This window comes from Bolinopsis microptera, chromosome 8 (assembly GCF_026151205.1).
Source record: "Bolinopsis microptera isolate Bmic1 chromosome 8, MBARI_Bmic_1.0, whole genome shotgun sequence".
NCBI lineage: Eukaryota > Metazoa > Ctenophora > Tentaculata > Lobata > Bolinopsidae > Bolinopsis > Bolinopsis microptera.
In genome coordinates this window covers 15828121-15842354 of record NC_087079.1, presented here as the reverse complement: position 1 = coordinate 15842354, position 14234 = coordinate 15828121, and the positions used below count along the sequence as shown (strand labels likewise).

The following is a 14234-nucleotide window of genomic DNA, read 5'->3' as shown; positions in this document are numbered from 1 at the left end:
AATCAACGTGGTACTACCTAAACTAAAATCACTCGCCAGAATTGTCCAACGATCACGAGCAGATAAGTCCGGATCTGCCAACCACTCCGAAGCACCAACCTCAACAGACCGAAATTATTATAGCACTAGAAACCAGGCAGCAGCTAAACTAGAACGGTATTTGGAAACCTGTTAAACTGTTAGTGATTTCTAGTGACGATTGGGTTCAGTTGTCGTTTCAAAGTTAATTGGGTAGTCTGATTGGGTTTATAATTATTTTCCCAAGCTACCCTGTCTAGGAAAAGTCCAAATTGGGTTCAGTTGTCCGGTAGCCCAATTTAGCTAATTTAAGTAATTACTACTAATTAATTAATATAATTCAAGGAATTACTGCTGACAGAAAGTGGCCCGAACTCTCCTAATGTCATTAGGAGAACATTGGTAACTAGGATAGTAGCAAACTGTGACAAATTAGTTGACAAAATAGAAAAGGAGCGAGTAAAGTTACATATTATCACAGTAGAGAGAGAGGACCCGTCACAGTGCAAACTAATCACGTAAATTCTAAACACGAGATAATTGGAGGGAGACAGTATAATCTTAATTATCGAAACGTTATTACACCACGTTATCAACAATCATCCAGATTATAAATATCATCATTGGCAGTTTCCGGGGACGTTTCACAAGCGAACTCAGTACAAACAAGGATTAGTGTACAATAAAAAGAAGCAAGATAATGTTGTAAAATGCAGGGAAAATAACACTATATATCACTGTATATATAACTATATATATGCTTTAACGCATCTTGAAACCACAAATGTGCAGTGAAGTGTGCCTGCTAGGTTATATCGTCAGAACAGAAGTGTACTGGTCACGTGGTACTGTCACGTGACCAGCTTTGTAACACCACTAGAGACACGCTACCATGATCACTGTGATGGTGTTAGGACGGATACGTTGGGGGTTGTTATCCTAGGTTTCTGCAGACTAGTGCTGCAGGCATGTGCATACTGATACTATCACACCATCCAGCTGCAAGGCATACAACTCAATAGTTTTGTGGTATCAACACTTCAAACAATGGGGGTACCGGGTATCGCTGTTTTTGGGTGTTTATTCTCAAGAAGATTCTTAGTCAGTCTCGCTTTTGCGATATAAATGCTAAACTTTAGGATGACCATTAATCACTCCACTCAACTATCACGTGACTTATACTTTAACACGCTCGTAAAGTGTACATTAGTACATCTCGCCATTGGCCATAATATAATTACCCGAACATTTGCATTTTTTGGAAAAAAATACGAATTTGTCGATATCACCCCTCCCCCCCCCCCCCCCCCCCCCCCTCTCTCTCTTCTCTCATTGAGACACTTGTGCACACATCTCACCTACTCACAACTCCGGGATAGTTTAGCAATGTCTATATCAACCTTGTAAACCTTGTAAACCTATCAATACTGATACCTGAACCAGCAGAAGGTATGGATGAAGCGCTTATACAGTTGTCTACTGCATTACTCTCATGGATGTTCACTAAACATTCGATTATAATCTCTCGACAGGTGATAATTTTATTGATTATTAAATCTAATATGTTGCGAGTGGTAGCGTAAAATATTTATAGGCTGATAAAGCTCGGGCTGCTGATTTAACCTACAAACACGATACAATGCTAACTACAAAGTAAATCTAGAATGAAGAATCATCAAGACCCTCTAAAAGCTACATTTTAGAAATTATTAACCATTATTGGCCCCCCTGAACCGTACAGCTCAAGAGCATCAAAGAAACCAGCGTATTAATTGTGAGCGTTATTCCATCCCAGAGCCAACATGACTTCACGTGTTAGATTTAAGTCTCATTTTAATCAGAACTACAGTAGAACCCAGATTTACTGCACATAGTTCGACTCAACCGTTGCCTTGCTGCGTTAATAATAATATTATATGTAATTACCGCTTATAAAATAGTCTATACTGCAGACGTTCAGTTGGTAAACAGAATTAAAGGACTAACAAGGCACAATTAGGTTGTTTGCACCAAAATAAGGTTCCGAGCCTAATGCTGACAATTAGGTCGGTTAACTTAGTGATGGCTGTATGGACTCTCTGTTATACAGCTGTGGTAAAACAAGCCCTAGTATCAAGCTTCGTAGTCCTTGATTGGGCGTTATTTTAACAGATCAAATATATATATATATTGAGGTTGTGAAACTTATTTGTTAGTTGATTAAATTTAATGAAGAGAAATTTTAGAACTGCTGGTGAAAGAGTTAATAAATTGGAATGAAAAACATCGTAATATTTTCAAACTGCCATTCGGACAATTGATAAGTAAAGTAAGATAGCATTTGTAATAAGTAGTCATGGTAACAGCTCACTCACGGGGCATCCTAGACTTTTCCTGAGCCATTTGGGGATGAGATCCAGGAGTTCGTCCTTGTAGTAGGTGTCCAAGTGTTGAAGAAATGCTTTTATCAGGATCGACATCTCCAAACTACCAGACTACCTAAGTTAAGTTATGGTCCACTGTTTTATGTTACCAGTTTCTACCGTTCCCACGTTTAAATCACATACTGACGTATTCAATCTACTTCGTATCCTTTACGTCCTAACCATAGTCATGACCAGCCTCAAACCTCATCTTACCCGTAACTAAGCTTAATTCAATTCTCAAACAGCGGTAACACGACATCTGTCCGACAGCCACATCTGTCTGACAGCACTATTTTCTTGTGTTTGAAGTGATATCTCCAGATATATGCCTTGGAACCACTGCAAACCACCGAATTGGAGATATTTTTTGTGTTTAAGGTGATATCTCAAAGTTGGCACATAGAAACTCGCTCAAACTTACACAAATTATTCATCCTATAACCACCATACTTTATGGAAAGTTTCAATAAAATCGTACTGTAGGATCCGACATAAACTATTGTCAGAATAACATCTGTCTGAGTCGGACAGATGTCACTGTCGGACAGATATCGCCCAATCCACTGCAAACCACCGAATTGGAGATATTTTTTGTGTTTAAGGTAGGGTTGCCAGCCGATATTATCGGCCGATAATTATCGGCGATAATTCTCCAAAAATCGTTATCGATTATCGCGATAATTTTCGAGGATTATCGCGATAATCAACCACCTTTTATTAGGGGAAAATGGCACAGATTTTCTAATTTGTTTCTTTGTTTGTAGAGTAAAACCCCAGTGCTAGCATAATTTACAGTGTAATGGTATGCTGACGTGCTGTGTAGTGTGTATTGTGTATGAATTTGTGGCAATGAAAATTTAAAGGTTGCGTTATCGCAACTAAGTAAGTAGGTGGATTGAACTTGAAGGTTTTATGCTCAGACGTAGTTATTGTTGTTTGTTGAAGCACAGAAAGGAACTCAGACTACAACAAGACAGCAAAAACCGTTGGAGCTCACTAGGTGCAGTATGTTGGAGTGATAACTGCAATGCAGTGAACGACGTTTTATTTGACTTGGAGCTAGGTAATCTAAAACTGGATGCTGAAAAGACTGAGTTAGTTAAAGACATTATCAGTTCTGTGTAAAAGAGACAAAAATCTCGCTCAAGCAGAAGTGATTCTTCAGTCTTTCAGTTTATTGATAGCTGGAAAGATAGAATCGCTACTTTCTCGATCTTTTCTTGAAGTTTATAATAGTCTACGTACACGATATGTTAAGAGAAAGAACCTTAACTTCGTATCGCTGTTAACGTTCTAGAATTATCACGAAGTAACTTAAAGTCTCTGCACCAGCGGTTGTTCAAGTAGTAAGAGACAAACGACGACTGGTTATCAGGACTTACAGGCCATTAGACAACTCGGTACCAAGGATAGATACCCTTGCTCGGGAGATTGACCTATTCACAACTAACAGGCAGGAAACTGAGACTATCTAAGAAATACGCAGTTCATTAAGTCATTATATTTCGTACCACGCCAGCAGACTTTTTTGAATAAACTATGTTGTAACTTGAATGAATATTCGTTAGATTTGCTGATTGTTGATTTTTTTTTAATTTCATGCCATTTTGTTACTATATAATGATGATATTACAAGGTTACATAGCATAGGAGCATAATTAGTATGCAGAGTGCAGACAAATATAACTTCAATTATCTTGCCAAATTTATCGCCGATAACCGATATTATCGCGATAATTACGAAAAAATTATCGATTATCGCGATAAAAAGAATTGTACCGATAATGGCAACCCTAGTTTAAGGTGATATCTCAAATTTGGCACATAGAAACTCGCTCAAACTTACACAAATTATTCATCCTATAACCACCATACTTTATGGAAAGTTTCAATAAAATCGTACTGTAGGATCCGACATAAACTATTGTCAGAATAACATCTGTCTGAGTCGGACAGATGTCACTGTCGGACAGATATCGCCCAATCCAAACAGCTAATTTAAAACGATGAGTGGCAAAATATTGACGATTAAAAGTTCATTCCCGGTTCCCCAGAACTCACAAGTAAGGTCAAGTTATAGCGTACTTAAAAAAACGAAGGCACGAGGCACAACCAAAGAACATCAGAAGAGGCATGTGGCACAACCAAAGAACATCAGAAGAGGCATGTGGCACAAACCACAAAAAAGAGATTATTGAACGGAGGCACGGGTATCAAATCAAGAACATCAGAGGAAACATTTGCTGAAACGGAGCTGCATGAAACACAAACCAAGAACACCGAAAGAGACATCTGCTGAAACGGAGGCATGAAACACAAACCAAGAACACCAGAAGAGACACGACCCAAGAACATCATAACTATAAGAGACAGCTGACTAAGCACGGACTTCATCCGCTGTTTACGCTGTGCTGACGTTATGTACAGTTAACGCAATAATTAATACTATGGATAACCATAAAATAAGGTTATCTAATAGATTAGGTTAGCTGGTTAGGCCAGACAGCAGTTTAAAAGCATGAGTTTAGAATTAGAGGAAGCTGCAGAACAAAGTTTAATATATAGTGCAACGGGAACGTATTTCAGGGAGATCCAAGGTGGGCTGGAGAAAAGATATATTGTAGTAAAGCTAGCAGGCAGCTCTTCAAATTTCCTCTAAGGAAACACGAGGCTCTGATTGGTGTATATTACTAATAGTAAGTCCGCAGAGTTTTTATTGACCCTTCCGTCCCGGCCCCCAGAGCGAGCTTCTTATAACTAGACAAATTAGTCCCAATTAGGGAACTGTTACCCAATTAATTTCCTCAGCATCGGCATCAGTAAACTAAGACTGAATTATGAAAACATTTCTTCCGAGAGTGCAGAACCGATAGATGGGGTACAGCATCAGAAAAAGGAGTGTTGAACCAGGAGACGGAGTGTTGAACCAGGAGACGGAGTGTTGAACCAGGAGACGGAGTGTTGAACCAGGAGACGGAGTGTTGAACCAGGAGACAGAGTGTTGAACCAGGAGACGAAGTGTTGAACCAGGGAAAGGAGTGTTGAACCAGGAGACAGAGTGTTGAACCAGGAGACGAAGTGTTGAACCAGGGAAAGGAGTGTTGAACCAGGAGACGAAATGCTGAACCAGGAGACGGAATGCTGAACCAGGAGACGGAGTGTTGAACCAGGAGACGGAGTGTTGAACCAGAAGACGGAGTGTTGAACGAGGAGACGGAATGTTGAACCAGGAGATGGAGTGTTGAACCAGGAGACGGAGTGCTAAACCAGGAGACGGAGTGTTGAACCAGGAGACAGAGTGTTGAACCAGGAGACGAAGTGTTGAACCAGGGAAAGGAGTGTTGAACCAGGAGACGAAATGCTGAACCAGGAGACGGAATGCTGAACCAGGAGACGGAGTGTTGAACCAGGAGACGGAGTGTTGAACCAGAAGACGGAGTGTTGAACGAGGAGACGGAGTGTTGAACCAGAAGACGGAGTGTTGAACGAGGAGACGGAATGTTGAACCAGGAGATGGAGTGTTGAACCAGGAGACGGAGTGCTAAACCAGGAGACGGAGTGTTGAACCAGGAGACAGAGTGTTGAACCAGGAGACGAAGTGTTGAACCAGGGAAAGGAGTGTTGAACCAGGAGACGAAATGCTGAACCAGGAGACGGAATGCTGAACCAGGAGACGGAGTGTTGAACCAGGAGACGGAGTGTTGAACCAGAAGACGGAGTGTTGAACGAGGAGACGGAATGTTGAACCAGGAGATGGAGTGTTGAACCAGGAGACGGAGTGCTAAACCAGGAGACGGAGTGTTGAACCAGGAGACAGAGTATTGAACCAGGAGACGAAGTGTTGAACCAGGGAAAGGAGTGTTGAACCAGGAGACGGAATGCTGAACCAGGAGACGGAATGCTGAGCCAGGAGACGGAGTGTTGAACCAGGAGACGGAGTGCTAAACCAGGAGACGGAGTGTTGAACCAGAAGACAGAGTGTTGAACTAGGAGACGGAATGTTGAACCAGGAGATGGAGTGTTGAACCAGGAGACGGATTGTTGAACCAGGAGACGGAATGTTGAACCAGGAGATGGAATGTTGAACCAGAAGACGGATTGTTGAACCAGAAGACGGAATGTTGAACGAGGAGATGGAGTGTTGAACCAGGAGACGGATTGTTGAACCAGGAGACGGAGTGTTGAACCAGGAGACGGAGTGTTGAACCAGGAGACGGAGTGTTGAACCAGGAGACGGATTGTTGAACCAGGAGATGGAGTGTTGAACCAGGAGACGGAGTGTTGAACCATAAGATCGAATGTGGAACCAGAAGATGAACTGCGGAACCAGGAGACTGATCAAGGCGGGGAACTGTTGCAGACGTAGATCAGGCGTATGAGGGAGTGATTCTGGTAACTACCACTCATTACTGCAATTTAGACTCCCTTAATTCCGGACCGACCGTGTCGACAAAGCATTGGCTACAGCTGCACTCAGCCCAACTAGACCTCTTGTGAGCGCATATTGTAATGCGTATATTGTGAGAGTATTCAAGATTGGATTATGAAACACAGCACAACAATATCCTGTAGACGTATATAGACTTTTAAGAGTACTACACACTCGCACTGGAATTATAGTCAATAAATTGGTCTTAAATACCATGCTGGTTATCATTAGGAAGATTAAACGATTAACTGCGTATTAATGATTGTTTAAACTTACTTGTAGCAAGATTTATTGGACTGTCTTTTAAATTTGTTTCCCATCATATTTTATTATCCATGCTATTTATAATCAATACTAATGGTAATATAAATGATACCTTATGACGTAAGTTATTAGTGATATATTATTACTGTATGTTAGGTTGAGTCTACTTTTCGAAGACAATTTGCAAATTATGTATGTGCGTACGCGATATCTAATAAAAGGTTATCATCACAATTTTTCAGATATTCGAGATAAACGGTCAAACATTTGTGCCATCTTCATCATCCACGGCAAATAGGTGAAAAATAAAATAAATCGCAAATATATTTGTTGTTAAATATATTACTTGGATAAATGCCAAAAAACGAAACCTCCGTTTTGAAATTTGGGATAATATGTTAGTAAAGTAACATAAAGTTTAAAAAGTAAGATATAAGGATAATTCAAATGTGTTGTTGTAAAACGTTTTAAATTAAAAATTCTTACAAATTAAAAATACAAACCTTATCGCGTCGGAGAAATACACCCCTTGCAAACACAGGCATACTTCAAAGGGAAGTCAGAGTAACGTCCACAATTTCAGAGCAACGTCCACCGAAATTCCAGCTCAACTCAAGAAGATACCAGAATATAATCCAGGAGATACCAGAGCACAGTCCACTGTCCAGGAGATATGAGAAAACGAGCTCAACAAGACCAAGCGATGGAAGCAGCAAATTAGAGCAATGAAGAGTCGGTGTAAATACTAGGTTATATACTAGGTTATATAGTATGTTTAATGTTTATCAGGTCTATAGAATACAAGTTAGTGCTGATATGGGTTAATTTTAGTCGGTTTTTGTAGACTAAACCTAATAAATGCCTGATTCTACGTCACCTGCAGTAATCCTCAATACTAGGTCGCATGATGCTCTTCCAAACTAAGAGTCATGGTTTGTGCGCGTGAGTCATAGTTTGTGCACGTGAGTCATGGTTTGTGCACGTGAGTCATGGTTTGTGCACGTGAGTCATGGTTTGTGCACGTGAGTCATGGTTTGTGCACGTGAGTCATGATTTGTGCAGGTGAGTCATGGTTTGTGCACGTGAGTCATGGTTTGTGCACGTGAGTCATGGTTTGTGCACGTGAGTCATGGTTTGTGCACGTGAGTCATGGTTTGTGCACGTGAGTCATGGTTTGTGCACGTGAGTCATGGTTTGTGCACGTGAGTCATGGTTTGTGCACGTGAGTCATGGTTTGTGCACGTGAGTCATGGTTTGTGCACGTGAGTCATGGTTTGTGCACGTGAATCATGGTTTGTGCACGTGAGTCATGGTTTGTGCACGTGAGTCATGGTTTGTGCACGTGAGTCATGGTTTGTGCACGTGAAAGATCGCTGAACTAATGGAAAAGATCGTTGAACTAATGTAATTTTGATTTAATATGTTTGATAAACTCGTTTTACTATTAAACAGACGTAAAGTGCGAACAAACTGTTCTACTGGACATAACAATCATATCCATAACACGCTAAATCTAATGTTATTCATGGTCTTATATGCAGTAAAAACATCAGAGCAAAGGTTAGAAACTGATAATAGAACTAGACGTTTCGCACGTAACTACAGCACGGATAGCTTCATAACTAATTAATTAGTATTCATTATATTTTATAGGTCCTGTTCCGGGCTCAATTAACAGCGCAACCACAAACTCGACTTTTTTAACGCGTAGTTAAAAGAAATATTAATAAAAAGCACGATAAATTTAGAAGCAGGGAGACATATTTTGAGCATGCCACACATACTTATAGATGATTAGATCAATAATTACTCCGTGAGAACTCACCAGAATATTAACCAGGTCCGTTAGTGATGAAATGTTGAACAAGTCCCAAAACCCAAAAGTAGACATCCTGACAACTATACCAGCAGTCTGGTCAGTAAGTTTGTAAAATTACATAAGTGTAATAAAAAAGAATTGCGCCGGTTAGCGGACGCTATATTTTCATCAACCGTATAGTAGGGATTGCCATGCCTTTTAAAATTTAAAATTACAATTAACGATCGTTTCATGTTGGTCAAAATATCAAATATTGGTTCTTTATTCATCATTCTTGGGGCGCTACGGAGCACAAAATGGAGGGGTTGCCATTGTCAATTATTCAAATATAAAAAGTTAAATGACATTTATGATCCATTTATGATCCATTTCGTATAACAAATCAATCACTCGACAATTATGTTCAACATAATATCAGCATCATAATTTGTTCAAAAGTATAACGGATTACTAATATCATTATCGGGAGCCAAATCGGTGGTTGCACCAAGCACTCACAACAAAACGAAAAGTTAGTATGTTGCATCGCATCATAATCAATGAAAGAAAAGCTTGAACTACTTAACACATTTAAAAGATCCAGGAAATCGCTTGTTATTCAAATCAATTACCATAGAATTCAAATTGTATGCTTGAAAGTTGGGGACCGGACAAAGGCAGACAAAACTAAATATGTAATTTTGCGACGGATTGGACCTGACAGTGCTTGTGGTGGCAAGTAGCAACAAACATTGTCACCATCCAATCAGCAGTCTTCCTGAGACACACCAACCAATCAGAGACCTGCTGTAAGAACTAAGATGACGTCATCAAATACTGCCCAAGTAGTATAGGTGTTAATACAATTACCACAAAAATACTCTCCTCTCACGTGACACAAACAAACCAATCAGAGAGCTGTTCCTAATCAATGATGGTTTTCACCAACAGTTCACGGACCACCACTAATAGCAGCAGTTGCGGTTCAAGGTATGAAATTCAAAAATATAACCTTCAAAGAAGAGTTACATGTGTCATGTTTACAAAGTGAGATCACTGTACTAAAGGTGGGGGAGCAGGTAAGAGAAACATAGTTGGGCATTCAGTAGTCAGTAGGTGGAACAAATACTGAAATACAAGGAGTTCGCCTCAAATGGATTAGAATGAGAAAGTATAACAAATGTGACGTCATGATCAATCGTGTGACGTCGCATCACTTGATATGACGTCACACCACGTGGCATCATGTCACATGACCAATATGTGTACGGTGCATCAAGAAAATGACCAACTTCTCGGAGTAGGCAGAATATCAATTTATTAGGCGAGTGTACTATGACAAGTTGTCAACGGCAGGTAATATCAGGCAGTATAGCTACTATCTGCTACCTACTAGCGGACTATCCGTAATCAGGTTACTTATACTGTGTTCTTATCAAGGCAAGATAACGGAGTAACACACAGCAATTAAGGAAGATATCGAGAGTTGGAACGTAGTAGAGAACTTCCACCATGCACCGAAGAACCTGGCACGTGATTGGACAGGAAGATGATTGGACGTAGTAATTGTGTGCACATACAGCTCAATAGTACGGCTGAGCGTATGAAAATTAAAACCTGCACAACTTATTAGAATATTGAGCTCTTGCATTCTTCATCACGTAGATTGTGTGTGTGGGACTAGTTCAGCAGAACAGCAGCCAGCTACAAACACTATGACGGCTAAACAAAGTGAGCTATAAACTCTATCAACTCTATAAACACGATTATATAATATTATATATAAACACAGCTATTATATATAAACACAGCGAGCTATAAAACTAACGGGCTAACACCAGTTGTAACACGCAAGATCAGTACAAACCACACTACAATCTTGTAGGGTTAAGAGTATGTGTCACGTGTGCAATATTACCTTGGTGTACAATTTAGCGTACAAAGTTACAAGTAAGAAAGTAAGAAATATCTTATATCACGTAATAACTCAACTGCAGTCTTTGCACCTGGTAGATTGGAAATGAAAAGTCAGGAAGTCGAGTGGAGGTGAAGCTGTAAAGCTTTTGGGATATTAAATACGAATACGTAGTGCGAATACGTAGTTAACGACCAACTGGAAATGTGTCACTAGGAGTTATCAGCCCCAAACTACAATCACAGCCACTGACCGATCACAGATCTGTAAAGTAATTACGTGATACCAACTAGCCAATCAGAGAGCTGTATTGAAGTCACATGACAGCTGTACGACCGACAAAGTGTGTTACAAAGTACATCCCCGGACCTAGACACACACTGATACAGTACTGTAGTACTCACGTCACCGGTACAAGACCCTACTAACACTCTCAAGTAACACTCTCTTGCAGTTCCGATACTCTCATTAGTACTGGAACTTAGACTATATTTCAATTTTGATATAGTCAGTGTTCTGCAGTTACTGACTATATCAATATGAACACAACTGTAGCTGTAGTTATGAGTTAGGGTGTCTGAACTAATTTAACCCAAAGTATCTGCACTAACAGCTATATGGACCAAATGGAAGCTCACAAATCAAGGAGAATTGTTGTCCTGATTACAAAAATTACCGCAACAAGTCCAGAGGTGAGACTTGGGATGACATATTTGTGAGAAGTCTTAAAGGAAATTAACCTTTAATAACTTAACATGGGTTATCTAATAGGACAACTTACATCTTAAATCTAATGAACGTTAAGTTGGATTAATTACAAGTTCATGGCAATAGTATTCATATTGCATTTGGGAAATAGTGTTTATGAAGGAGTAGTAGCGACAAATGAGCGAGCTCCATGCAGTCGAATGATGGGAAATGCTGAACGGTTTGCCAAATCACAGCTTCCTTGGATACTGTTCATATTGGATAATGGATATTCTTGACAAATTCCCCGAGGAGGGGATTGCGCGTTCGTCATTTTCGCCATTAAATTGTTACAAAGTTACAAGTAAGAAAGTAAGAAAGTAAGAAATATCTTATATCACGTAACTCATCTGTAGTCTTTGCACCTGGTAGATTGGAAATGAAAAGTCAGGAAGTCGAGTGGAGGTGAAGCTGTAAAGCTTTTGGGATATTAAATACGAATACGTAGTGCGAATACGTAGTTAACGACCAACTGAAAATGTGTCACTAGGAGTTATCAGCCCCAAACTACAATCACAGCCACTGACCGATCACAGATCTGTAAAGTAATCACGTGATACCAACTAGCCAATCAGAGAGCAGTATTGTAGTCACATGACAGCTGTACGACCAACAAAGTGTGTTACAAAGTACATCCCAGGATCTATAAGACACACACTGATACAGTACTGTAGTACTCTCGTCACCGGTACAACACGCTACTAACACTCTCAAGTAACACTCTCTTGCAGTTCCAATACTCTCATTAGTACTGGAACTTAGACTATATTTCCATTTTGATATAGTCAGTGTTCTGTTCTGCAGTTACTGACTATATCAATATGAACACAACTGTAGCTGTAGTTATGAGTTAGGGTGTCTGAACTAATTTAACCCAAAGTATCTGCACTAACAGCTATATGGACCAAATGGAAGCTCACAAATCAAGGAGAATTGTTGTCCTGATTACAAAAATTACCGCAACAAGTCCAGAAGTGAGACTTGGGATGACATATTTGTGAGAAGTCTTAAAGGAAATTAACCTTTAATAACTTAACACGGGTTACCTAATAGGACAACTCACATCTTAAATCTAATGAACGTTAAGTTGGATTAATTACAAGTTCATGGCAATAGTATTCATATTGCATGTGGGAAATAGTGTTTATAAAGGAGTAGTAGCGACAAATGAGCGAGCTCCATGCAGTCGTATGATGGGAAATGCTGAACGGTTTGCCAAATCACAGCTTCCTTGGATACTGTTCATTGGATATTCTTGACAAAATTCCCCGAGGAGGGGATTGCGTTTTCGTCATTAAATTGAAATTTTCGGAACACAAATTCCTAAATTATCTCTGTACGCCATTTTAGCCATTGTCGGGGAGCTAACAACTACAAGGTATGCAACAACGTGCAAATATCACAACTTTAATCAAAGATTGATCTGCTGGCATGGAGCCTGCAATTTCATGTCAATAAGTTGATAACAATGATGAGTATGAAAATGAACGCAATGTTACATCGAGCGTATAAAATGATGAAAACAATGCAGAGACTTACCGGTCTTGTGTAGGAACTGGGAGCTGAAAATAAGAAAGTTAGTCGACAACCACGTGACACAAACTAACCAATCAGAGAGCTGCATTTCAGTCTCCTAACATAAAGCTGTCTCGTGTCGTAAAAAGTTAGGTACCTTACAAGACATATTTATAACGTACGAAATGTGGCGGTTTTCCGAAAATTTCGCCATATTTTCGGACCGCCAAAATTTCGGTCGTCGTAATAGAATCCGTCGCATTATCTTTTAGCTTATTTCAATGACTGTGCCTTGAGCCTTCACTGCTTTATTTTGTTTCTAAAAAGTAATATCAAGTAAAATAAATAAATAAATTCTGGCATCTTGGGACAAATTATTACCACACCAATGACGAATTGAATTTCAAGCAATACAGTTTAAATTTGCATTAAAATACATGTATGTGCTAACATGAAAGTCTTACAGTCTTAATCAGGGGTGTAGGAAGCGGGGGGGGCAGGGGGGGCCATCGCCCCCCCCCCCCCCCCCCCCCCCCCCCATGAAATCTGGGCAAGGGGCCAAAAAGGGCCAATTTTTTAATTTAGGTTTCTACAAATTTTTGGGAAACAAATTTTGTAAGTCGAAAATTTTCAAAGTTTTCTTGGAAACTACTTTTGTTCATGTTTCATGCTACCCTGATCATTATGAGCCAAAAATATTTTTTTTTGGTTTTCGAAGTTCGATATACGATTTTGGACTCGATCAGGGTTCACCTTTGTAATGCGATCTCGGAAGGCAGGCCTCCCCTTCGCAATATGAGCTCGGAAGCGGGAGCTCTGCTTTCAGAGGTACGTATCGAGAATGACTCGGACCAAAAATTTTCTAAGTCAAAATTTTTCAAAGTTTTTCTGGAAGTTACTTTTGTTCATGTTTCATGCTACCCTGATCATTTTGGGCCGAAAATATATTTTTCGGATTTTTTGAAGTCCGTACCTACATTCGGAAGGTTGTGGATGTGATACTGATCGGTTTCATGTACTAATTATAGAAAACGTAATATTTGGCCCACAGATTTGAAGGAAAATACGCAAATTTGGTCCTCAGATTTAAAGGAAAATGCGCAATCTGACACGAAGAACTGAAAAAATCGCGATTTGTCGTGA

General features: G+C 39.8%; 1 protein-coding gene across 1 annotated transcript; it reads right to left on the bottom strand.

Moving 5' to 3' along the window:
• Positions 1–5684: 5684 nt before the first annotated feature.
• On the bottom strand, positions 5685–6713 carry LOC134820192 (uncharacterized). The gene has a single exon (XM_063830415.1). The coding sequence runs from the start codon at positions 6711–6713 to the stop codon at positions 5685–5687; it is 1029 nt and encodes a 342-aa protein (XP_063686485.1).
• Between the last annotated feature and the right edge of the window lie 7521 nt (positions 6714–14234).